The sequence below is a fragment of the Aptenodytes forsteri genome, unplaced genomic scaffold (genome assembly GCF_000699145.1).
Source record: "Aptenodytes forsteri isolate BGI_AS27 unplaced genomic scaffold, ASM69914v1 Scaffold429, whole genome shotgun sequence".
NCBI lineage: Eukaryota > Metazoa > Chordata > Aves > Sphenisciformes > Spheniscidae > Aptenodytes > Aptenodytes forsteri.
In genome coordinates, this window is record NW_008794432.1 from 287,357 (window position 1) to 313,799 (window position 26,443).

The 26,443-nt window shown below is 45.9% G+C and overlaps 1 protein-coding gene across 1 annotated transcript in view; it reads right to left on the minus strand.

Annotated features, from left to right (window-relative positions):
* Positions 1 to 2,876: 2,876 nt before the first annotated feature.
* DAGLA (diacylglycerol lipase alpha) overlaps positions 2,877 to 26,443 on the minus strand; it is a 35,683-nt gene continuing 12,116 nt past the window's right edge. Inside the window, exons 7-20 of the mRNA XM_009289525.2 lie at positions 22,492 to 22,626; positions 21,713 to 21,790; positions 20,324 to 20,448; positions 18,967 to 19,123; positions 18,561 to 18,644; positions 18,354 to 18,431; positions 14,244 to 14,324; positions 11,898 to 12,040; positions 10,240 to 10,308; positions 9,071 to 9,143; positions 7,771 to 7,967; positions 7,270 to 7,399; positions 6,309 to 6,490; positions 2,877 to 3,804 (exon numbers count right to left, since the gene is read on the minus strand). Coding sequence (XP_009287800.1) covers positions 2,877 to 3,804; positions 6,309 to 6,490; positions 7,270 to 7,399; positions 7,771 to 7,967; positions 9,071 to 9,143; positions 10,240 to 10,308; positions 11,898 to 12,040; positions 14,244 to 14,324; positions 18,354 to 18,431; positions 18,561 to 18,644; positions 18,967 to 19,123; positions 20,324 to 20,448; positions 21,713 to 21,790; positions 22,492 to 22,626 — 2,460 coding nt within the window. The remainder of the gene's footprint in view (positions 3,805 to 6,308; positions 6,491 to 7,269; positions 7,400 to 7,770; positions 7,968 to 9,070; positions 9,144 to 10,239; positions 10,309 to 11,897; positions 12,041 to 14,243; positions 14,325 to 18,353; positions 18,432 to 18,560; positions 18,645 to 18,966; positions 19,124 to 20,323; positions 20,449 to 21,712; positions 21,791 to 22,491; positions 22,627 to 26,443) is intronic.

Below are 26,443 nucleotides of genomic sequence, written 5' to 3' on the forward strand. Positions count from 1 at the left end.
TGGTCAGAGCAAGGTAACCCCATTCCCCCGGGACACAGTTCCAATGGCACAGAGAAGGAAACAGTCACGCACGACGACTGTGTGTTCCAGGACATAGCGGAGGTACGCCCAGGTCAGAAGTGACTTTATAGTGCAATATCGCGACCCATTAAACATCATCAGGTCACTAGCGAAACAACAATTTTTTGTTAAGAGGGAGGTAATCCACCTTCCTCACCTTGAGGCATCTCCCCACCATCCTCGGGTAGGGCACCAGTAGTTCCACCTAGTCTCAGAGCCAGCCTTCTCCTAATACCTCACTGCCAGGGACAGAGATGATTCTTTCGTTAACGTTTGTAAAGTGCTTTGCAGATATAAAGCTCTGCCTAAGTGCTAAGTGTTATTACTACCCATCTTCTGCCGACGATTAAAGGCAGAAATGAACTCCTTTTCCCCCACTCTATCAACGTGTCAGCAGTCTGCATCAGGAGGTGAGCTAGCCTGCTAGCCTCAGCCTCCCTACACTTCAACTCCCCTTTCCCCCTCAAAACTACCCAGTTTATTGTGCGTATTCCTGGACACCACCTTTTTAGCGTTTCTTGGGTGTGTGCAGCAATTCAGCCTTACCCTGTGGTCTGCAATAGCGGATGATCTGATGGCACTTAGACAGCTGTTCTGTATGGTTCAGGAGCTCATACAAGCTCTCAGCAAGGGGAACAACACTGCTCTTTTCTGAAGGACCCACAAAGAAAAAAGTAACTTCTTGTTGCTCAGAATGAAAGCATTCTTTTACACATTACTTTGAATTCAGAGGGACTTCTTCCCTCCAATTCAAGACAGGATAGAAAAGGTCACCTTTGGAACCTAAACCACAGGGACAATACTTTACTGCCCATTTAACAAAGCCCCTGCACTTCTGAAGGCCCTGTAAGGAGCAGGGGACACAGTATCCCACACTGAATTGTTGAGTGGGAGACCAGCACTCAGACACGAAGTCCAGTTCACTTCTGTGGACCTGAAGTCATTTACATCAATGCACACTGGCTATAAAGTGCTCCCATTCTGACTTGATGGCATTTGATACCAGCCGTGCTCTGTTTGTGCGGCATCCAGGACAGCACAGCCCTGACCCATGCCTGGGGCTTCCAGAAAACACTCAATGAGCACAGCTAGAGGCTAGGGATAACAGGAGCTGAGGGATTTGTCATGAGCTAAGCTCCTGGGAAGCACAGCATCCTCCCACAATGGAAATACCACAGTTAAGGAAGGGAAAGGAGGGGAAAGCAGGGCAATAACATCTCTGTGATTATAAGGAAGTTAAAACAGGAATTTCTTTTCCAGTGAGGGAGGACAGAGCTCCAGCGAGACTGATTGGTAACTCCGCTGAGCTTTGATATGAAGGTGTTTTGTCAATTAAAGGCCTTCTACAGGTCACAGTACGTTTAGCTTTCTAGATAGGTAGTTTCTCTCCTGCTTCCATCATTGGAAAGTCCCTGCCTAGATAGGTCTATAGCAGGCTCCTCCGGGCACCGAGGCTCTGCACAGCAGTGCTCAGGTAGTTTTACTAGCAACTTGGTCAAGCTTTGCAATGCTGCGTTGTGCAACGGGGAGGTGGGCGAGGGAGGGTAGGCAAGGGATGCACACAGCTTCCCCCAGACTCCAATCCACTTTAAAAGCAGGGGACTTGCAATCACACCTGCCCGTCCTCTCTCCCCTCAGTCCCCGGAGGGAACAGCACAGGAAGGAGAGAATGAACATGCTTTTTGCTTAGGAAAAGCCTCCCTGTTTGCTTAATAAATACCTTCCAAAAAGCTTAGCAGCTCTGTAAACATACAAGAGATTTCAATACTTAGTAAAAGTTCATCTTTTTCCCTGAACTCCCAATGACAGAGGCTGGCACTGATCTGTGATTACTGCATATGGGTGGTGTGAGGACCCAGCGGAGTCCAGGAGAGGCTCCCAGGCTCCGCAGGGGCCTGGCAAATAACGCTGGGTGTTGAGAAGCCTGTTAAATTTTTAAGTTGATCCATCCATGCAGCTCTGAGATGAGAATCCTGTCAGTCCTGCAAGAATGTCGCCAGCTCAGAGTGGTCCAGGGAACTGAGAAGTGATGGTGACATCCAGGAGAACTCTTTCTGGCAAAGGAGGGATGTGGCAGAAGGCTTTGGCTCTTCAGAACAGTGTCCTTCCCTCTCAGAAGCAGCCTGGTGGTCACTGAACACAGAAGTACCCAGGGGAAAGAAAACACAGTGCCAGCCCCATTCTTGCTGCACCTGGCCAGGGGAGGGGAGACTGCATTTGGGGAGAATACAGCCCCAATGGCTTTAAAACAGGAGAGTGTCCTACAAAAGCAATCCCCATGGAAGTGTGACGAATTGGATCTTGGGCCAGATCCGACATGGTAGTGCAATAGGGCCCAAAGTCTCAATCCGCTCATTTCCAAAACCACTGACACGGTACCAAGGGGGTGATCTGGCCTGGCCCCCTTGCTTCTGTCTATCCAATCCTCGAGCTTCAGAGAATCCACCCCTTCACCCCAGAGGATTCCCTGAAGCAGGGTATCTCACTCCCAAACTCAGCAGGTGCCCTGGGGCAAGGAATCTGCCTCTTAAATGAAATGAGACAGGCTGAGGTAGGGAACTTGCATCTACCTTTAGTGACTCAGACCCTTAGTGTAGCAGGCCTCATGAGGCAATGCTGCTTCTCCCAGCTGCAAGCATGGGACTCGAGCACAATCCATCCTCCAGACACCAGTGTGCGACCACTGTGTCACCCCAGAAGGAATGTTTCCAGCTGTCTCCTCCGATCTGAACTGCCCGATGACCACCTCCTCCAAGTATTATCCCAGCACTCAGCCTACAGGATCAGCTCTCAGAGCCGCACCCCTTTACCCTGCACTAGAGGGCTGAAATCATGAGGTCGTCCTGCTTGGCAGGGCTGGTTACATGCCCAGAGGGGGTGGAAGTCCGGATTTTATCAGTGGCCAGGCACTCCTGGCTGCTCACGCCTGTGGGAGTGATGTCCATGAGTTCTCCGGATGAACTAAGGGGGAAAGAGGGTGAAACAGAGATGCCCGACGAAGGATCTGTTGAGCCTGCAAACAACCTCGGGGGCTTTGGGACTAGGTTGGGTTCATATTGTGCCCTCAACAGGATCTCCTGATCACTGACAGACTTGGGCATCTCTGCAAAGTCACTGGAGCTGTCCGACACCATCATGCAGTAGATGTCCTGGAAGGAGCTGCTTTTGCTATCCAAATTAAAGAGGCTGTCTATGAACTCAGCAAACTCCAGCACTTGGGGACTGGGAACATCAGTGAGCCGTCCATTCTGGAGGGACAGCTCCTCACGAGGGGTTAAGGAAACGCGGTCCCCCTCACTGCTGGCCCCCTCCTCACTGCAGCGTCGCTGGGGGGTAGTGCCACCACTGTTGAGCACATTGTCGGGGGGCTGAGTCTCCTGGGAGTGCTTGGAGAGGCTATCAGCAGCCAGCAGCTCTGTCCGCGAGCTGAGGGAAGGGTTCTCCTCAGGGATAACGGGGTCTATATAAAAGCAGTGCGTCTCATCCTTCTCCATGACAGCATGGAGGCTAGGGGAGCCCCGGATGCTCCGAAAACCAGAGGAGCGCCTTGAATCAAAGCTGTAGATGGATTCATTGTCCGAGAGGCTCTCCATGGTCGCGAGAGGGGCACGACGGTCCTGCAGCTCCACAGACAGGCGTTCCTTTGTATCCAGGAGAAGCAGCTCCACAGGGTCTTTCTGCACAGGAGAAAGTGGCTTTGTCTCATAAAACCCCTCCAAGCTAATTTCAGAATGGGACTTGCTCCTGCAATGAGAAACAGACAACGTGAGGCTGCATCACTCCACAGAACTGCAAGCGGAACCAAGTCATGGGCACAGAGTTCCTCATACACACTGAGGGCACGTGTTGTTGCTCTAACCAAAGCCATCCACAACTGCCAGAAAACTCTTATCTCTCCATCCTCCCAGCTGAAAATATTAGGTACAGTTTCTTCCCTCTGCAAACTCAGCTTCTTGCCCTTCTCCCTCTTCTCCTGGCTAAATGTCTTCCCTCCCGAGCATTTTCACTTAGGACCACAGTTCTGCTCCCAGTGAAACTTGCAGCGCTTCTAACTGAAGCGCCCAAAATCATGGTGCAGTCTCCACGCGTGCAGACAAACCCCTCTCTCACCCAACACCTCTGTATTAGAGAGGATTGCGGCAAGAGAGGTTGAAGGAGTAGCCTACAGTTAACCTACTTTCTCTTTCTTACACTCTGAACCACTCCAGTGTCATGCCTTCCCCTCCTTCTCCATAGTGGCAATCCCTACCTTACTACCACAAATGCCAGGAGACTTAGAGCATTGCCCATGACCAATTAAGCTACCATTTCAGGTAGCAGACTTTAAAATAGGTAAAAAAGCAATTTACTCAGCTTAAGACAAGTAAAGATCTTTAGAAAGACCCCAGTCACACTAAGGCTTTAAAGGATCAGGCAGGCTCCTCCAGAAAGACACTGTGTCAAAGGCACAGGGAAGGAGCTCCCCACACCAGGCACACACACAGCCCGGGATTAGCCGCAGCCAAAGCAACAGCCCTAAAGACAAGAACTTAAGGAAATATCTGGGAAAAGAGCCTGCGCTTGGGAGAGGACTGCTGCACCTGCCAGAAGGACATTATGTATAAGGAAAGGCTTATAAGTTAGGCCAATATTTGATCCCTTTGTAACTTCAACAGAGTAATAGTGATCTGAGAACAGGTTTCAAGAACCCCCAAAAGAGGGAGTCTGAAACAGTAAGCTGGCTCTAACCTTGAATTAAACACAACCAACCTACGACTGTTTCCACTCTAGCACCTCCCTTAAGCCTCTCTGCCCTCTCCCTCGTTCTTTTCCCTTTCATCGCTCAGATCACTCACCTCAAAGGGAAGCAGCTCCTTGGGTCTGCTCTGGCTATGGCACAGAAGCCACCGCTCCTCTCCCTGCTGCTTGACCTAGTTCATCTTCTCAGTCTTACTGCAGCCTTCACAAACGTGGGCCGATCCCTGTTCCTGCTGTTTCATCACAGCTGTGGCTCTGTTTCTAAGCTCTACCTTCACTGTCTCTGACCATTCACTCTCTCTGTGACAAGAACCTTACCGTTATCATATTATTTGCTGTCTTATCTTTCTTCTAAATTTAAATCTCACTCATGTTACCTCAAGGATACTCAGCTGTCCATCACTCGGCACAGACCATCTCACCCTGCCTCTTCCCACGCACACAGAGCTTCTTGTTGGGTCTTTCTACCTGAAACCTCCATAGACATGCTTCCCTTGCAAAGAAATAATCCTCTCCCACCCACAATGCCGTCTTCTGTTTCCACTCACAACTCCCATTTGCTGTCTCTGACTACAAACCATCTTCCTTCTCTCATCTTCCCTGTTTTGTCTGCAAATTTGCCCTATAAAATGCAATTCTGTGATGGAAGCCACGTGTTCCAACTTTGAAATACGTCTTTGCCCACATTTTTATATTTACTTTCTTTGTTTCTTGCAAGTCTGTGGTCCTGCAATGCCTCAAATGTTATCTGAAAATCTGCAAGGAGTCTCTCTGCCATTTGCTCCTGGAGGAAAGCTGTTCACATACACCACAAAGAACGAGCTCTTCTCCAAACCCCCTCCTTTGTATACCTTCCTGGTGTTCCTCCACCTTTTGGCCTTTGCCAGACTACAGCGCTCAGTGATGGTCCAAGCTTTCAGAAAACAACCCCTTCAGCACTCAGAACATGCCTTTTCCCCTCGCCTGCTTTCCACTGGACTGAGCCTCCTGCTCTTGTCCTTCAGAAACAGGACACCAACTGCTCTCCCCTCACCTGTATCCATGTTCCCAGATTGTCTTGTTTATAAGATTACACAAGTCACATCACAAAGTAGCTTTAAACGCCCATCTTCTGGAAAGCTTATGGCTTTCAATGCTTCTCAGCTTTTGAGAATCACCATACAGGTTATCTTTGGGCACGTAAATCACACAGGAAAACCAGAAATTTGGCTGCAAGATTGCAAGCTCTGCCTTTACAACAAATGGGAAAACCCCATTTGTCTGGATAAGGAGAAAAGGAAGTTTCTTCCATACCCTCAACTTCTAGGTTCCCTGACCTTGCTGCACTCACAGATTCTTGAGCAACACAAAGGATTTCCCCCCCCCCAACATGACACGAGACATACTCAAGCTAGAGTCCCACAAAGACAGCCCTTGGATCTATCCTTCCCACAAACATTGATCACAACGCCCCAAGAGGGCCCACACCTAGAGCCAGCAATCCTTCAAAGAAATCAAAGATAGATCCTTACTTAGTACTGCTGTTCCTTCTGTCCACTGTTATGGCTCCAGTTCCGATCTGCACTGAGGGTCCACTAGGCAAGGGCTGACTCTGGAAGATCAACTCTGGGGTGAGATCCACTTCTGTAGGACTCACCATCACTTTGGCTGCAGAAAGTAAAGCTGTTTTCCCCTTGTTATAATTCTCCAAGACCTATTCAAGGCAAGCAGAGGAACAGTAGTGTTTTACTGGGGATGGCAGCTTTGCTGTTCTCAAGACTTTCAAACTGCTGGATTCGCCTCTGTTTATTACCAACGCCTTCCGCAAGCACAGGGCAAGGTCTTGAGATAAAGGATTATATCAGTGAATTCTGACATGCTCTATCCTGTCAGAATGTCCTGCTGGGAATCCAGTGCTGGGGAGGTGACTGGCAGGATGCTGCCCGGAGCAGCCTTCAGACCAGCAGGGCAGGGGAGGCTTGGCTAAATCTCCACGGTAGAACCGCATGGCTAGGAACTGTAGCTTAGTGGCAGAGATCCATTCTACAACCATTACACATAAGCTCAGTCGCCCTTCAGACTAACAGAGGGGCTGCAGCCGCAGCGTGGAGGACTTCTGTTGCAGTTTGGATTTCACCTGAACTGCGCTCTGTAACGGGCAGCTTCTGAGAGAAGGAACCAAACAACACCCAAGTTCACATTATTATGACATTAAATTTGGAAAGACCACCTAGTCTGGGACTCTGGGTATTGGGTTGGAGATCTACATTCCATTTCCAGACCTCATTATATTCAACAACTAATAGCTTGTGCGTGACTGGCCCAGGGCACAATCTTATTTCCTCCTCCCCTCCAGAGTAAATGGTCTTGTGTATTTAAGCAGCCAGCGCTCCTGGGCAAGGACTACCTATCCTGTGTACATAAAGGCCCATGACAAGGCATTCATTTTATTAGGGCACCCAACTGCCCCTTGATCCTAATTCTCTGTGTTACCTTGTTGAGCCCTTCCATGACCACATATGGGAGGTGTTCATGCAACATCGCCGGCGAGATGATCACTTCATTAAACGCCTTATTGTCACCCCAGATAGCAAAGTAAGTGGGATCCTCTTGCTCGCAGCAACTGGAAGAGGAGTTGGGATCCAGAGGGGGAAACAGGGAGCAGGGGATGAAAGAGCAGGCCAGTATTTTGGCATGCAAAAGGAAGAAACAGCAGGATGCAGAGACAGAAAAAGCAACAGGAGGAAAAACAGAGGGAGAAGATATTAAAGTACACATGCTACTGCCATTGCTCCAAAACCCTGCGCTAGCCAACAGTGACATGACTATCCTTCTATTCTGACAGCACAGACACAGTCACTGTCACCATAAGACAGCGAGGCAAAAAAAAAGTCACCTCCTTCACAGACGGGTTTCCTGTCTTCGGGAGTCTTTTCCAAAAGAAAATTTTCACCCCCACCCATGGGCTGGCTCCGCAGCTCTGCGCATACTCACCAGCACTGCTCTGCAGGATGATTGTGCACCACGTGGATGATGCGGCCAGGCGGGTAGAGCGGTGTGCTTGCAGACAGGGCAATAGTCAGATCGCTGGGATGGGTCCAGAGGCGATTACTCGTTACTGAGTTTTCTTCCGTCTCTTCAGGGAGCTCTGACTTGGGTATGCACTTTGTAGCACCCACAATGATTCGCCACTGTCCAACACAAGAGAAAGGAGGGAGAATATTGAGAAGAGAAAAACATCAAAGAAAAGCAGAGTCATCTCACAAGTGACTATTGGTAGGTTTAAACTGAATACCTAATACCAGAAAAGAGAAAAAACAGGTCTTGTGCCCTGACTGCTTCAATAACAGACCAAGAGACAGAGATAACCCTGCCCAGAAAAGCTGTTTCTTCCTTTCCCAATTTTAACCTTAGAAATAGCACCATCTCGTCCTTTTTTTTTTGCTGGAGGTTTTTGTAGAGTTAAGGACCTAGAGCAAGCACCAACTTGTCCACCAACTGATAACTTAATATCTTCCAGGATAAACAAGGTAGATGGAATCTGAATTTTTAAATGTACAAAAATAAGCAAAAGGCTATACAACATAAACAGACAAGAATTCTGTTTAGGCTTTTCTTTATATTTATATAAAAGAAATCCTAAAAACCCAAAAATTTCACCAAAAACAACCATAAGCCAAACCACAAAACCCATAAAATGCTAAGAAGAAAAATAAATGTAAGCTCAGTTTTCTCCCTCTACAGGTCACTTCTATAGTATTTTACTCAAAAATCTTAACGTCTTATGTTTTTTCCATCTCAGTGTAATGGTAAAGAAGCCTGGGGAGGAACAACTTTCCACATTTCCTATCTCCAAAACATTAACAGACCGCTTATCCTAGAACAGCACCACCCAGACAGCACGCAGCAGTGTCTATAAGCAGACAGCCGTTGTACTTCCTAGCCTGTTACCATTTGTTACTGGCCAAGAAAAGCTGCAGTTGGAACACAGGCTTCAAAACAGGCTCAGATGAGAAAATTTCCTGCTCAGTTATTTTAGACCTGTGATGGTGAACTTACGGCACGTGAGCCAGAATAATCACACAGCCTGCAAACAGAGTGCAGCCCTTTGCCCCGACCTCTCTAGCTGCCTTCCAGCTCTTGCTGTCACTCCTCTGGCTACCTAAATAGTAGTCACAGCAGACCTGAGGAGACCTGGAGGGCAGGAGAAGTCTGCAGTATTGCTATGTGACACAAAGTTTACCATCACTGCTCAGAGACTCACCTTCAGGTGTCTGTTCATCTTTACTCTTACCTTTGGTTTGTTACTTCTTTGAAGAACATCCAGAAGCTGCCGGCGAAATCCCTCCAGCTGAGAGAGACCGATTCTGGAAAAGAAGATGTGTTTACAACAGCTGGGTGGGGAACAGCAGGCAGGTAACAAGGACGGTAGGGACACACAGCACAGAAGAACAAGAAACTATGCTACAAAAGATACTACAAGAATGCAACAATGCCATAATGCAGATCATTTCAGGGGTGGGTTGTGGCATCACCCAGGACCAGTAACCAGGGTTAAGAGGCCACAGGAAACCATCGTGACAATAAACAAGTATGAAATGTAATAGCAGAATCAGATCAGTGAAGACAGATATGAAAGAGGTCAATGAACAGATAAGGAGGGAGATGATGCAAGCACAGAAACAAGTGAGCAAGAAATAAGTATAGGATGACACCAAACAGATAAATTAGAAAGGTGGCACAGAGCTATATGACACCACTAAACAGATTACAGGATGGACGAGATTTTGTCATACGGGTTACCAAAAGGCACGTTCAATACCGTGTAGTACTTTCCCTCCACTGAATTCTACACGTCTTACATTGTACAGACAGAAGTGTCACCATTTATCTGAGGTCACACAACAGGGCAGAAGCAAAAGTAAGACCCAGGTTGTCTGGCTCCTAGTCCAATGCCCCGTTCAGCAGAACATGTCCCAGGAGATGATGAGAGGTGAGAAATGCCAAGACACAAGAAATGAGGGAGCTGGTTCAGAGATGAGAGATGATATGGAATAGGTATTCAGGGACAAACAGCACAAAATGAGATGACAGCACATGTAGTTCAGGGCAGAGTGTAAAGAGGTCTGAGATAACACAGGCAACCAGGAAGATGGCATCGACATGTCAGATACCACAACGAGTATAATTACAGAGACAGGATATTCACCCTTTTCTTTCATACAGGCAGCTGAGAGACGGGGAGGGATATGCCTATAAAAAGGTGTGCGAAACACCAATATAGGTGTCCAGGTAAAAGACGCAGCAATACAGGTAACTAGGAAGACAAGTAAGAAGCATACAAGGACAGGTAAATGAGGCACCTGGAGACAGAGATGATCTAGGTGTTTCTGATAGGAAACAGGTGACTTTGGTATAGAACAGCAGATACTCATAAAGAAATACAGACACTTCTCAACTTGCCTGGGCACTAGATCTTTGCCAAGCACGACTGCAGTCACAAACTCTTTTGAATACTCCATGGCATCCTCACTGGAAGAGAAACAGGACCAAGAAGAAGCAAACAGTGTTTCACTGGCAGCCAACTGCACTTCATTCCCAGTTTGCCACTGGTGTCAGAGAGGTTACCGAACAGCGAACCAGGGTCATAAAAACCACAACCCAAGCTGCTCAAGGCTTTTGGGACTTGCACCCTGATAAAGAAAAGCCCGATATTCACATCCCACACCCCAAGCAACATTAGTCTGCATACAGCTCTGAACATAATTGGAAAAGGAAGTACTCTAACTCAATGCCTCATAGTCATTTTCCAATAATTTTGGGAACAGCCAGGACAGCAGAAAGGGAGAAGATATTCCATGCTCCTGAAACGACTTTACAAAGACACTGTAGAACTAAGATGGCCACTTCCTGCAGCAACCTGAGTACCAAGATAAGAGGGAATCAAGGCTTCCACTCTATGAACTTGCTCTGCAATCAGCTATCTTCCTAGAGACCTTCTTCTGAACCAGCTACCACAGGCAGAGGCCGCATCATTGACCTAGAGATGATCCTGGGCATGACACACAGGGCAACGAAAGTGTGGCAGTCAGAGGCACCTCCTTGAACTCTGAAGCAGCTGAGGTAACACAGCACAGCTTGGCCCGAGCTATCAAGGGATCTCAGGAGTGGACGCTCTGAGCAGAAAGCTAGGACTCTCATGAAACATTCTACAGAGCAACTCCTCTCTAGCTGCAGAAGACCAGGGATTACTATCATAACAAGGCATGCCAATATCCAGATTCATTAGTAGGATGGTTTAAAACCCTTGGCTGCTCTCCTGGAGCATGATGCAGTAACTATCACAAGAAGCTTCTGATAATACATAGCGGCTTTCAAGTGCCCCCATGATGTCTGTCACAACCAGAAAGACCTTATCTCGCTTCATAGCAATCAAGTGGGATGTTTTTGTTTGGCTGCCATGTAAATAACATGACCAGCAGCTCTGTTCCTATTTACTGTGGGAGGAATTCACCATACCTCTCTTCATAGATCTCTGAGGCAGCTACCCTAGATTCCCCCTATAGCCGAGGGAGAGAAAAAGGCACCCAAGAAGCACAATCCCTCTGACCTATTTTAGGCAGCCACTTTAGAATGACAGAAATCACACCCCAGAAGTGCCAATTTCTTTGTCAGCTGCAAAAGGAGTTCAAACAACTAGATCAACTGATGCAGGCATCTACATTCAGTCAAATATCTCCCTTACCGTACATCTATTCACAGCAGATGGGGAGAGGACACACTGGCACTGTGCAGAGAATAAGGAAATTGCACCCTGTCCACCCAACTTGCATTTTCCACTAGTCAGGGTGAAATTAGAGCTATAGCCACAGACAACTAAGTCATAAACCAGAATATTTGGGAGAGCGGCCACCTACCATCATAACCTAAACTCCAAACTATAACACAGAGCAAAGGCTGCCAACAACCCTCGGCTCCTATAAACTGCCCCTCCATTTTTCTGCATGCTTCTCGGGGCAGAGCCTTGTCTTACTGCTCCTCAAAGCATCACAAACAGGCTCTGATCCAGCTACAACTACACCCCCCCTCTCTCTCACCAGTCCTCCTGCCCCAACACCTACCTCAGCAGCCCACCTGGGGGAGAATAGGCAAAGCACTTCAGTGATGGGTACTGCGGACGCAAGAGGAAGGACAGGATGGCGGCTGTGCCAGCCCCTAGGGAATGACCAACCACAATCAGGCCATAGTGTTTTGTTCCTCTCCCCTGAAAACAAAAAAACAAGAAGTTGAGGTCAGACTGAAAGGTAAGTCTACAACCCTCAAAATCTGTCCCTTTCCCCAGGTGAGAGTCTTTCCTATACATGAGCACTCCAGACTCCAGCTAACCAGCTCCTCCACCGACGGGAACTAGTGAGGGTACGTTAGATTTTGAAATGGAAGCAGAGTTCTGGTTTACACTGTTTAGTCTAAGTCACAGTGGCAGTCCCAGCACACTCCTGCCCTGCAATGTTGCTTGTTCTGAAGGGATGCTAGAATTCATTCTCTTCTGGTATCCTCTCCTACATCTCCATCAGTCAGTGTTTGACCTACTGGGTCTTCCCTAAAAGAAAAAAGGCAGGAAGAAAAAGGAAATGTACACAAACTGTTTCAGTTCTTTCGGATTTGATATGAGCCTTTTACTCCTCCTCAAATCTGACAGCCTTCTGATAATATCTGGGTCCAGGCTCACACATCTGAGGTCTCCTTGGTTCTAGAAATTACTTCGTTTCATTAATTCCACCACTTGTGCAGGCTGAAAAAACAGAAATCCTAACTAGCAGTTTGAACATTAGTTTTCCAAGTCCAGATGCTCTCAACAGCTGGCCACTGGCTCAAGTAATTCAGAAACAAAGCTATTCTCTAACGTTTTGTACTGTTCTTGTTATTCAGAGGCTAGAGTGCTAGGCATGGCTTAGAACCTAGAAGTTCACTAAGACAACGTTTGAAAAGTTTCAGTCTTGTTTTTCTGCAGAGCTCTGCCAGTGCCCTGTAGGCTTTACACAGGGAGAGAGAATCCAGCATCCGACTCTCTACAGCCCCAGGTCACCACAGTGGTGGCTACACTTGGACTTCTGCGTAAGATGAGAAAACACACATAGAACATAAGATCGGGCCACAAGAATGAAAGATCTGTGTCATTTTCCTTCTCAAGACCACCTCTAAGCCACCATCATGCCTGTTACAGTCAGTGAGGTGAATGCCGGGGGAGATTTAAGACTTTATACACCTCACTTGTTACACTTTTTCCCTGAATATCTGTTGCTGGCAACTGTCAGAAACAATGTACTGGGCTAGATGAACCTTTGGTAGGACCTGGGATGGCATTTATGTTCTGGCCATAGCACTTTTTCAGATATTCTTCAGAGTTCAGCTTCAGACAGTACTTAATTTTCTACACACAAGCCAGTTGCTCCATCTCATATTAATCAACCTCTCTCCATCCTTGTGGGTCAGGTCCAGCTAGTTACACTATTTTTCATCCATTAGAAGTTGGACCCACCACACACAAAGCCAGCTTTCAAGCAGGACAGAATATGATACTTATTATCACACAGAGGAGACAACCAAAGTACAGAGCTTCGAACGTCACCGTATCCTTACCAGTCAGGTAGCGACTGAGCTCTATAGGACATCAGGAAAAAAATTCCTCATGGCTCACTTAACGAGACCAATTTTCACTTTCTGGGCAGAGAGGAATAAAAGCACCATATAAAGAAGTCCGATGCCTATGTATCTCTCCCTACATCTACCAAACATCACAAGGCAGACGCGTCAGTGTTGACTGGTATGACACTCAAGTTTCAGGGAACCATTGAGGCTTTTATCCCTCTTTTCTTTCTCCCTTGAGCTACTGCTAATTTCCCCACGGGCACTGCTCAGGCCAAGGCATGAGAAAAGGACAGCTGTCTGACAGCAGGGAATCAGGCAGTTCAGAAGTTCCCTCCCCAATGGGGACAGACTGTGCTATTACTGACATATAAACTAAGGTAAGCTGCTTCCTAACATCTCTCTTGGGTTATCCGATAGCTCTCTATCACAAGAAATGTGCACGCAGAGACAGTCAGCACAGCATCCCATTGCCGTCTCCAAAGAGAATCTCCATAGAGATGGGATTTTAGTTCCTGTTGATTTGTTTTTAATGTTCCCTGTCCTGCATTGCCACCAAATGGGACTTCCTGCCTTAGCTGTGCCTGAGGAAAAAAAGGAGTCAGGAGCTCTGCAGTATTGGTGGTTTCAAAATAAAAAAAAGCCTTGGGGGAATGAGTAACTAGTTGCCTGTCTGGCAATCCAGAGGGATGGGAATTGAAGGAAGATTTGGGAAATTAGTACAAGAGATTCAGGGACATGGAAGTTTCCCCAAAACCAGTGTTTTAGGGAAACGTCATCTTCCATATAGCCTGCAAGGATAAAAGAAAACTAATACTCACTAAGTCTCGTCCAAAAGCTTGAGAAAGCACCATTTCTTGCTCCAATTTCTTCTTGATGTACTCAGCAGATAGCACCATTCCCTGAGGGCAAGATGAAGACGGAACAGGATGTAAACGGTTGCATATCAGCCCCGATCTAAACATCTAGCAGCCACCATACTGCCCCGAATGCAGCGTAAGCTCTAGAGTGCCACACAGCATGTGTCAGGGTCGAGGAAGAACACCGACTCCACTCCACATTTAGGAATAGACTTCATTAGGCACACGTCTTGGCTCACTGATTACCAGGAGCCACAAACTGTTTAGAAGTAATGACAGTTCTTAAATTAAGATAATACCCAAAGGCCCTATTCCTGGGCTCACGGTGCAAAGTCTAGGAAAAAAAACCCAACCAACACAAAACAATCCACTTCTTAAACACAAGGTTGTGTATCTGGTAGTTCAGCAGACACCGGGACCCGCAGTAGAATGGAGAAACAAACTTTGATTTTCTGCACGTCCGTGCCTTACCTGCAAAACGGTACTCCTCCATTTAAATCTGAATAAAAGCATGAGCTAGCCTAACAGGTTCACAGGGAAAATACTACAAACACCAAGGAACTACGGGAGGGAAAAAGAGGCAGCACTATCTGTATAGGAAGAGTTATTGATGACTGGAGAAGGCAGCAACTATTAAGGGGATTCAGCTGTCAAGGGACATTAAGTCACAAATTATTGAAGGTTTTTATTCACTAGAAGCTAAGAACTGCTGGAAGATGGGAAACAAGCTGATAGTCTGGTTCTCTGAACACTCTGAAGAGTGTCTCTCCCTCTGTGTAATAATTACAAATGCAGTTGATCTGTTATAAACAAGCAACTAGGATTCGGTCTGTTGCATAAATTCTTGGTTATGCCTTTACATCAGTTAAATTCAGTGGTAAGCAAGCCTGAAGTACAAAGGCTGAAAAACAGTGATGTAGTCCAGGGTGAACATGGGTAAACAGAAATCAGCTACTTCTAATTTGGTGACTACAGACCTCAAATAATTCACACGGCCTGGGCTGGCCAAACACCGGGGAAGATCATCTCCTCTGCTATTTTCCATTACACCCCTACCTGAAAACACTTTAAGTACAAAGTGAACATTATTGAGCACTGTTTAATCTCAGAGACGTAAAAGAATTCACAGCCCTCTCAAAAAGCAAAAGAAATGTAGAATTTTCAAAGTCCTCAATATCAAACACACCACCAAAACCAATCTGACTACCGAAGAGAAAGAGCAGAACACAGGTGATTCTGCGGAGCCTGGAAATGGGACATCTGTAACGCTACCGTCATTATCAAAAAGCAGATGCCATGATATTTCATGCCCGTGTTCAGATCTCTCAGCAGCTAGCCAGCTTCCGCCGCATTCAGAAGAGTCTCCATTTCCAACTCTAATGAGAAGTGAACGGCAGACTACTTACATAAATTTCTAAGATGAATTTAGGATTCTATTTTTGAAAAGCATGACCTAAATCCATGGTGATATTACTAATGGCCTGTTAGTCAGCCTTTTAGCTATATTTTTGATAATTACAGTATATTCTAATACAGACAGTGATTTTAATATTATGGAATGAGACTTTTATCACTACCAAGTTACATTTAGACTTTCCATTAAAGTGGACACTTTCATAAGTTTCAAAGGAATAAAACTATCTGGGCTTAGTTTTCAAAGCTCACATGTAAATAACCAAACAGACTGGAGACCTAGGGAAAGTGAAATGGAAATACTCTGTATTGCTTTGCAGTTTGAAGGCACGAAACTGCTCTGCGATATTTGCATTGTGTGTGTGAAAACCCACAAAGGGGGTCTATTTGGTAGAGAAAAGAGCTTAAAAGTTATTGCTATTACTGACTGTTCTATCAAACTGGTGAGAGCTGTTATCATGGTTGAGCTTTCAGGGCTTCCTCCTAGCAGCTACTTCTTGTCATCCCATGAAATAAACCTCCACAACCATCACCATTTTAGTAGTTTTGTTCCATACAGGTTCAACAGAATTCAGTATGGATCCATGCCCTTTGTTATAAAAACAGTGGATTTTATTTCAAAAATAGTGAAGCTAGGGGGTTTTTTGGCAGTTAATTTCCTCTCCGAATTGTGACAATCCCTTTTTTTTTTTTTTGGCAGGCTAACCTATGAGCCATAGTTACAGCTATGTTTTTTGACCCAAAATAGCTCAGAGACCTAATATATATTTTAACTGTGGCATTCACAGCAACCCAAGCAATCACACACTTTCAACTGTGGTACCGGTGGAGTGATGAGAAGGCTCATGTAAACATCAAGAGTTTTAATTTGTAGGATGTCTGATCAACACTGCGTGAAGCAGTGACAGGCGGGCTCCGCAGGTGGAGATAACAGGCCACGCCAGACTGCTGGGTGTGTGGGACAGAATCAGCAAGAAAAACAACAGAAATCAAACAACTTACAGGAAGCTCCCAAACAGCCAAGTACTTCTCTCCAAATTAAATGTGTTAGCAAGACACTTCATTTATTTTTGTATTAAAGTTGACTTCTGGACATTAAAAATGCATTAAGACAGACATTTTTAAATTCTATTATCTCCATTAGTTTCCCCTCAGGAATCAACAGTACGCTATTGTCTGAAGATTAATATTGATAATAATTTAAGATAAAGCTGTATTTCTGTACTAGTAACAATCAAAAAAGAGATAACAAAGGCCAAATAAAAACTCAATATAGAACAAAGGGAATGATCTGATGAATGATCTTTCATATAAGCCACTGGCATATGAATATTTTCACATAAAGATCAAAAGAAAAGCCAACTTCTGCAAGGATCTATTACTAGCTTTTCTGCTTCCCTTTGGTTTCCTTTTACGTTTCTTTCTTTGCATGAACTGTTGATCACACTGATTGTGCAAAGTCATTTTGAGCTAAATGAATTAGTACAAAAACAAGTGACATTCTCATTGACAGTAGACATAACGCTTCAGAAGCGTTAAACAAATAGTAAAGATTCACATAGCTAAATATCAGTTATGTGACAAAATACTACCTCATCTATCTATGCTTCCATAAATGTCCTATGTAATTGCCAGGTTGATTAACTTTTTCATTTTGGGGGAAACAAAGGAAATACCCATTAGCCAAATAGCAGGTACACAACATTGTTTTCAAAAGGACCCACTCTGGGAGACTTGGAGACCACAGAGCATCCAAACGACACTTTCTTAGGTAACCGCTTCCTTATCAGACCCATATCCAGCTAAGCCTTTGAGTACGCAGTTATCTTATCAGCTACTAATGCTCTCCTTCCTAAAGGAGAGCATCAAAGCACAGAGGAGACATTTGGCATTCAGGCAGGACATCACGAACGAAGCAGGAGCTCCCACCTCATGGCTCCCAAGGAGTAACGAGCTCAATGTCCCTCCCTGAAGGGACCTGACCAGGTGGATCAGCAGCATCTCCTCTCCCTGAGCAGCAGCGTTTCCAGCAGCTGCTACCTTCCTTCCAACACGCACAACCTCCAGTTTGTGTTTTTCTTTCCCAATCTGGCACTGCATCTTGAGAGGCTGCCAAATTCCTGATCATCTTAAAACTCAGCATGTGTGTCATTACTTTGCTGGACTGGGGCAAAGGTCAGGTCTATAGTAAATTGATTTAGTCAGCCCAGTCCCGATCACTAACACAGACACATGGTATCAGTCTAATTACACAGATGCAAGTCCTGCCGGCATCCTTTTATGAGGTTCAATGCCCGTCCTGTTGCAACAGAATTTTAAACGCATTCTCAGGGTTTGACAGCAAATTCTGAAAAGGTCATTGGAAGAAAAAGTAATTCGAATGACTCCAATAATTTTGTTCTAGGTCTCCGCAGATGCCTTTTACAGTTTAGTTTTTACTAATTGTATGGTTTTTTTAATTATAGTGATTTTAACTGTTACAACTAAGGATTTTATTTTAACATCTCAAAGCCATTTCACTGCAATTATGTAACGTCCTTCTTAAAAGCACCTCAAGCAATTAAGACCACTTTTCTTCGGCCTATAATTAAAAAGTCAAAACATTAGAAAAAGAAGTGGGGGTTTTTTTTTGGTTTGGGTTTGTTTTCCTTTACACACCTTGTGTCCCAGCCATGTTCCATGGTGACCCTCAACTGGAAGGCGCTCTGCATCCCCAGTGAGGTCAGTCAGGGCATCCTGGAAGAAAAGCAGACACCATGCTTCAGGTAAGTCAAACACCGTGTGCAAGTCAGGAACATCTCAGACTCTCCTGAAAGTTTGCCAGGGTGGCCAAGGGTATGTGAGGCCACCGCATAGTGCACTTACTTTTGGAGACAGAGTTCCTCGGATACTAATGACCACCTTCTTCTTATCATGGTCCACAGCCACATAGAAAGGCGTTTCATAAACCTGGAAAAGATCCACTGCTGTAACAATCAGGTGAGACATTCCTGTTTAATTATTCTCCTGCTCAGGGAAAGGAGGCAGAGCAGCCTGACAGGTTATGCCTTATGGGTAAGCACTCCTCTGAATGATGTGATTTTTGGCAGTAGCAAATACTTCTGTCCAAGTGGCAGATTTCTTGATGGAGAGAGAGGATGGGAAGCTCTAGGGTCAGAAAAAGGCTTAAGTTCCCTTCTTTGTACCACTACACCTCGAAACACATAAATCCCATTAGGAAGGGCCTTAGGAGCATGCCCCAGATATGAAGGGGGTAGCAGATTCTCCTTACTGCATCGTGGCAAGATGTGTAAACAATGTCCACTGAGGTCATATTCTCATCCAAGAAGTGGCGCCGGATGGCAATGGCATTGCAGCCACAGCAATTATCCTCTTCAATGGTGACACTAGGTGCATAGCGGGGACGTGAAGGACAGAGACAGCAACATCTGCAGAAGAAGAAAATAGCTTTGAGGAAGAGAGGAACGTGGAAGAGACTGCTTTAGAGTGGAACGCCTAAGAGATAAGGGAAAGACAGATCCTGCATGCCACACTGGCCTCATCTCAACAGCAGTGATTTCCTTTGCTTGTAGGAGCTCTTGCACAAAACAGCACACAACTCATGTTTCAGCATCAAAAAGGGGGCACTGGGATCAGATGTAGTTTTCCTTCTGAGCACCAGAGAGAGCTACAGTGCAACCAGTCCCCGAGGAATCAATGCATGGCGGGGCTGGGATCTCTCCTCAAAGGATACTACGCTTCATGGCACAGCCCTACATTGCTTCGACACACAAAGCAGCTAGCGTTTACTGAGATCTAGATCTATTTATAACAAAAAAGAAAACAGGTCTAGAATCATTCCAGAACAAAAACTGAAGCACAGATATTTTTTTTTTTCCTTCTTTCCCTTATGAGACACTTCACAAATAGAAGTACTTAAAAGGAAGTATATTCCTCCCAATAAGTTCAGCACAGAAGTTGCCTGTATAAGTGCAAAAAGCTCAACCCCAAAGAGAATCTGATGACAGCATTACAGCGGCTGAAAGCAAACATTTAAAACAACGCAATCCTGAACTGAACTACAGCATTGCTACCATGAGGTGAGCACTATACAGCACGGCAGAAAAACAATTAGTCAGAGAAAACACAGCACAAACTCTGGCCAAGTCTTGCCGATGCTTTAATAAAGACCCAAATGTCAGCTCCCTGCATATCTGGGCTTGCCGATAAATCCGATTTCTGAGCTCCAAGACAGCTATTTTGACTCAGTGTGAAAGCAGTCTTGTGCCAGATGAGTTCTTTCTGCTAGCTGTTCAAACTGCACAGGACTGGCATGATCCTTAGTGCACCGGAGAGGATAGAGCATAGGACAGTCTGGTTTATTTAACAAGATAAGCAGATAAGCAACTGTAAGGAAGAGACTGAGGAGAAAGACATTGGAGTATGAAGGCACAGAGCTACTGAGAGACGGAAAGAAAAAGCATGAGAAGGGAAAAGAAGAAAAAAGTAGAAGAGAAAAGGAGGAAGAATAAATAGAGGGGTGATGAAGAGAGCAACCTGATGAAAGAAAGGAGAATTCTAAATCTGGGAGAAACAGAAGGGAAAAGGGAAGAAGAGAAGGCAGAGCGATAGACAGGATGGCCACTCACGAGCAGGATCTGGCCAGGCGACAGAGTCCACATGTGGGCTTCCTCATCAGGTATATGGGCCAGCCATAGGCAGCCAGGGCAAACAGCATGTAGTAACACACCTCTTTGTACCGCTGCATCTCTTGCTGAAAGAGACAAGAGACTCACTAAAGGTCTTATTCACTTTTAGATAGCGAGTTTTTCTACTGTTTCCCTTTTTCCATCATAGTTAGACACATGCACCCTTCCTTCCGAGCATCAGCCTTCTCTCTCAGCACCAGCAGAACAGCACTGTCAGCATTTCCAGGTGACTGCAGGAGAGCAAGCTGCTTATGCTGGGCAAGATCCTCCCCCTCCCAAGAACAGCTCAGTATAGCTATGCCGGTTTTCCTGAGTGGAGAGGCCCCGCTAGCTGTCTTAACAGAGCTAGAAGTCAGTTCTAGAGAAATTCTCCTCTGTGTATCAAACACCCTGCTGCAAAGGAAGGTCATCCTCTGCGGGTTTTGCCCCACCCTGCCCTAGCTGAGGAGAAGATAAACTAGTTTAAGTCCCAAGAAGATGAGCTCTCTAAATATACTGCTTTCACATAGTCACAGGCCGTAAGGAAGATGCCCAGAGAGAACCATAAAGCCAGTCTGGGGCCACATGCCGCAGTGCTGTCTTCTATAAGCTCTGCTGACGACATCTCTCCCCACACACCTATTCAGGAGAGACAGGCTGAACACGAGCAGGATGTATTAAACACAACGCAGTACAGCACAGCCGCAAGCAGGTTAATCACAGAATCACTTGATCAGAGATGCTGGGATTGGGTCAGTCTTGCCTCTCTTGCGGCAATATCATCTAATCAAGGGGAGTGAATACAGTTTGCCCAATGAAGGGCTTGCAATAGCAGCATGCCAGAAGAAAAGCCAAGCTTAATTCACACAGAACAGAACGGACTGCAGCCATCTCCATCCTGAGAACTGCTGACAATCAGCCCCAGGGAGGAAGGCTCCATCTCGCTCCAGGCAGCTCCCTGCCCTTATCAAGATGGAGCCCTGCCTGCTGGGCTCCATGAGCTCTGCCGGTGGTACTTCCATATGGAGCTCTGCACGACACTCCTGGATGCAGTGCTCAAACTCGTACCTCTGGCTTTGGAGAAACCTCAGATTGCCTTCCCCCATCTGAGTGGCAATACTACCACTTCCCACAAAGTGGAGGACAGAGACAGATAATGCTTTAAAAGTGATCTGAAGACAAAAAGCCTCCAGAGAGCAGGTATCATTATTATATTCTGTTGTCCTAATCTTTAATTTCTTTGATTATTCCAGAGAGGGGCAGAAAGGAATAAGAGAAGCCACTGAGAAAAAGAAAACAGGCTACAGGGGAAGCATGGTGAGTTTACAAGATCACGGTCCAGTGACTTACCGCATTTTTCAGATCCAGATACTTTGTGTTCCTGGTCACTGGCATCCCAGACAGAAAAGCTAAAATGTCATTGTTTGCCTGTAAGTCACAAACATACATAAGAATTCTTCTCTGTGACACCAAGACAAAAGTCTATACCTGAGAAACAGAAAGCACTATGTAACCTGGGACAGATACTTCCAAGTATCCCAACCAGTCTCCTCAACTGGTTCCAATTCTGCTGTTCTTACTTCTGCCTGACCTGATCACTGCTGTGTGAACCCCACCTCTGGGGGGAAAAAAAAAAACACCCTAAACAATTTTCTACCGGGTTGACAATCCGCAAATCTCAATGCCAGTAATGGCTTGGTAATTTAGGAATTTTTCCCTAAAGTTCCTCCTGCAGCTTTACACAGATGCTGGAGTCTTCTCCACATCACTGTATAGGAGGAGTAATCTTCCCATTCGCCTTCAAGTACCTACCACCTCCTTCAAGGCAGTTGCCCACTTTGGGTCAAGAACTAAATCTGTATGTATCACCTGCCTGGAAAAGACAACAGGTTTCACAAGTTTGACTCAGTGTCAGTTGGGCCCTTTGGAAGTCTCGGAAAAAGCTGCTAAAGACGTTAGTATTTTTATTTTTACAGCTCAGCGACTGGCAATAGCCCATCACACAACAGAAACAAGGTGGGCAGAGTCATGCACTTCTCACACAATGAGTCACAAGAGCAGCAGGTAAGTCAGAGGCCAAGTGAGATGCCCACTGCCTCCGTGCACAGCGATGAGCCCCCTCCACCCACCTCATCCAGCACAGCATTGCGTTTTGCCCGCTGCCGTTGGCGCAGAAGAACCAGGCCTGCAATGATGTCAGATGGGACGATGTCAAGGTCTCGGAAAAACTCAGCAAAAAGGTAGGCGATTTCAGAGTAGGCGTCCTGCAAAATCCAGGGAGAGAAGAGTTTAGGAGGAGGAGTTTTGGGTGTGGGGGAGCCTCAAAACAGGACACAGAATGAGAACCAATGCGGCAGCAATGGCCTCATTTCTGTAGCGCTCTCTCCAAAACATCCATGAGATTCCTTCAGGGAACACCATATCTGATCTAGTCATATTAATATCTCATTTATTTTACATAGTCACACTCAGAGGCCTCAGCTGAGACTGAATTTGTACTATGTTGGGTGCTTATGCGTGGGCAAGCAGACCACTTCAACATCAAAACAGACAAGGCAGACACTAAGGGAGAGAAAGGAAATGTTTTCATCTCTACATTGTAAATAAGAGAGAGGAAGTAAGATGAGAACCAAGCAAATCCCAATCCAGTGTCATCTCAGAGTCATCCTTTCCTCCTCAAAGCAATTTCATTTGAACAAAAGCTATTCAGGAAAAAAAGCCCTGATTTTGTCCTATTTAACAGCCTCTTCAGTTCTGTAACTCTGTCCTGGGATCATTTTGCCCGTACTTAACCCAGATCTCACCATCCCAGCAACATCACAGAGAAAGTGACAGCTTTTGAATCCTGCCATTGAACAGTCGTTGTAGCTGCTCATTGTTCACCATCGCGCTCTTTGCTACGTGATTTCAGAGAGTTAAGTCACAACAAGCATGGGTTACACATGGCAGCTCTTGGTACTGAAGGAGCTGGCCAAGTTACCAGGCTTTTCCAGGTTTATCTTGGACTACGCTCGAGCAAAAGGGCCTGAAAAGAAAAACCTGGAAAAAGATCCGAGTCATTAAATGCAGAGTTCCCAGAAGAGAAGGTGACCAAACCCAAAAAAGGAAGACAGCACAGGAGGGACAGAAGTGGAAGTGACCTGAGAGGATCAAGCAAAAGCTCTGAAGCAGTGACAAAGATATTTTGAGGAGAAATGTTATTTTCCCTTTGGCTCTGTACTACAAAAAAACCCAAGACCTTAAGTGAGAATGGTTTGGGAGGTTGGATATGGGCTGGACTGTGAGACAGTGCTGATCTAGGCATTGCTCTGACCAGCAAGCTTAAAGACAAGGGTGACCCAGAGGTTGCATCAACAAAAAGTGGGACTGAGCAAGTGCTGTAGTACACCAATGGTCAGTATTTTGACTCCTACCATCACCAAACCTTTCCTACCAAGGTCTGTCACAGCCTTATCCTGAACTTTTTCATAGCATCCTTTACTCAGCACCTAAAGCCATGCGACTGCAGTCTTGTCTGTAGAAAGCCTGAGCCATGCACTTGAAGAAAGGCTGGTCTTCAGGACAGGATCTCTCCATCTCTTTGACAGGCAAGAAAGTAAATCCCTTCTCTCCCTAGCAGTCTTGCAGGAAATGACCTACATTCTTTTATCTCTGACAGACTCCTGGAGCGCGAGATTACTTTCTATCATTTTTCACTTGCCTACAAAAGCAAGTTAAATCACCATTAAGAATGGGGCTTCAGGTGCCAACTGTGCAGGTTTCCATGCCAGCTGTGTCTTTGAAGAGCAAGTGGGCTAGCATTAACCTCTCCAACATTACAACTGCAGTATCCTTGAAGTACTGACCCCATAAATCTTAGCACAGTTCCTATAAGCACACAAGAAATACAAACAGCCTCGAAGTAAAATATGACAAACGCCCATTAACCCAAAGTGACAGCAACACCCCTTAATACTCTGACCAAAATAAAAGGCCGTAATGGAAGTTCAACATGTACGTTCTGTCCCGAAGGAAGAGTTTTTGCTGGAGCACCTGATACTATATTGTAGGATTGCCTGTAGTGTTCTGCTACAAACCCTGCAGGCTCTGGGGCTGGCAGGGCCGGGGAAGACTTAGCACTTCAGACTTCACTCCAGACCCATAAGAATAGATTCTTGCCCCAACGCCATGTCCACTCTGCAGAACTATTTTCCAGCCCAGAGGACGACGATCCTCTGCTAGAACATTTTTTTTCTATGAAGACTGGGAGAGACAGCAATGGATTAATTTCTGATCCATTACATACACATTCATTCCACACACTGTCATGCCAGGACACACAAAGTCAGAGCTTGTTTCCGCAAAGAAAAGAGCCTGGAAATTGCTCAGGCTGAATGCAAAATGGAAATTCAATAGCACAAGGAATTTGGAGATTCTGGTATCTGCTTTTATCCTGAACAATAAAAAAAAAGTAGAAACAGAGTCACTGCAGAATGAAAAGTTTGTTAAAAAAAAAAGCTTGACATGAAGTGAAATATTTTGCATTCCTGAATAAAATAGAGTTGTTCAGAAACCAGGCCATTTGGATGCCTGTCAGGGCTCTCGAGCCAGGCTGCAGCACCCATGCTACGCCCTCAGGACAAGCGTCTCTGGATACCTGGGCAAGGCGACCTGGTTGTGCTGTCAGGGGGAAGGGAAGGCACCTCTGCTGTGGTCGCACAGGCAAGTGGAGGAGCAGAAAATAACCCCCAAGGAAATGCTGCTGTTTGAGCTGCCATGACACAAAGCTTGTTTTGTTTCAGTTTTCCAGATGGATTTTCCTAAGCAGCTCTAGCTGATGATCGGTGAGAGCTGGCAGTCCTGGGCTATGACTTCTCAGCGGGACAGCAGGTTGGGACTGGGACATTCCCTGGGAACATGATGGCATGACATGAAGTAATATTTTGCATTCCTGAATAAAATAGAGTTGTTCAGAAACCAGGCCATTTGGATGCCTGTCAGGGCTCTCGAGCCAGGCTGCAGCACCCATGCTACGCCCTCAGGACAAGCGTCTCTGGATACCTGGGCAAGGCGACCTGGCTGTGCTGTCAGGGGGAAGGGAAGGCACCTCTGCTGTGGTCGCACAGGCAAGTGGAGGAGCAGAAAATAACCCCCAAGGAAATGCTGCTGTTTGAGCTGCCATGACACAAAGCTTGTTTTGTTTCAGTTTTCCAGATGGATTTTCCTAAGCAGCTCTAGCTGATGATCGGTGAGAGCTGGCAGTCCTGGGCTATGACTTCTCAGCGGGACAGCAGGTTGGGACTGGGACATTCCCTGGGAACATGATGGCATTTCATCCAGAACTGCAGGAGCGTGCCGCTGGGAGGATCAGCGTGCCAGTACACGTTGCTGGGTTTCTGCAAAAGGGCTATGACAATTCCTGCAGCCATCCACACTTTGGAAACTGCACCCTGCGGATAACTACACAGCACTTACCAACAAACCCTTTTAATCTAATTCATACTGGTCGCCATCTGTGATGAACAAATGTTCAGGTAGCCTTCACCTGACTCTCCATTATTCTTACACAGCTCTTCAGCTTATTACACCTTTCCCTTTTGAGGTTAAAATCCCAGTCTCGCTTCTCTTCCTATACAAGTTCATATCCCCTCCGATATGCTCCTTTTTCTGCCGCATCTTTTAGGAGACCAAACACCAGGCTATATTTAGTGAGGACATCACTGATGTGGTCAGTCCCTTGGTGTTTTCCCTGTCATTTTCTATGCCCTTCTACCGAAGCTAAATGTTTTTGATTTTTTGGCCACTGCTGTACACTGACGTCTTTGTTGAAGTGTCCTTGATAACTCCTAGCTTTCTTCCTAAGAGGCTGTAACTAATTCAGAGCCCAGTGTACGTAAGTAATTTAAATTGTTTCTTCAGATGTGCACGCCTCACCTCATCTTTCTTTATTACTCTCTTCTATCTTTGATAACAATTCCCTGGTTCTGCTTGGTCTTTCAAGAGTTCTCAGAAACTCGTAATTCTGACCAACTTAAATATTACAAGTCATCAGCAAAATTTTCCACCTTAGCACTCACCTCTCCAGCAGGTCCTCAGGAGTCC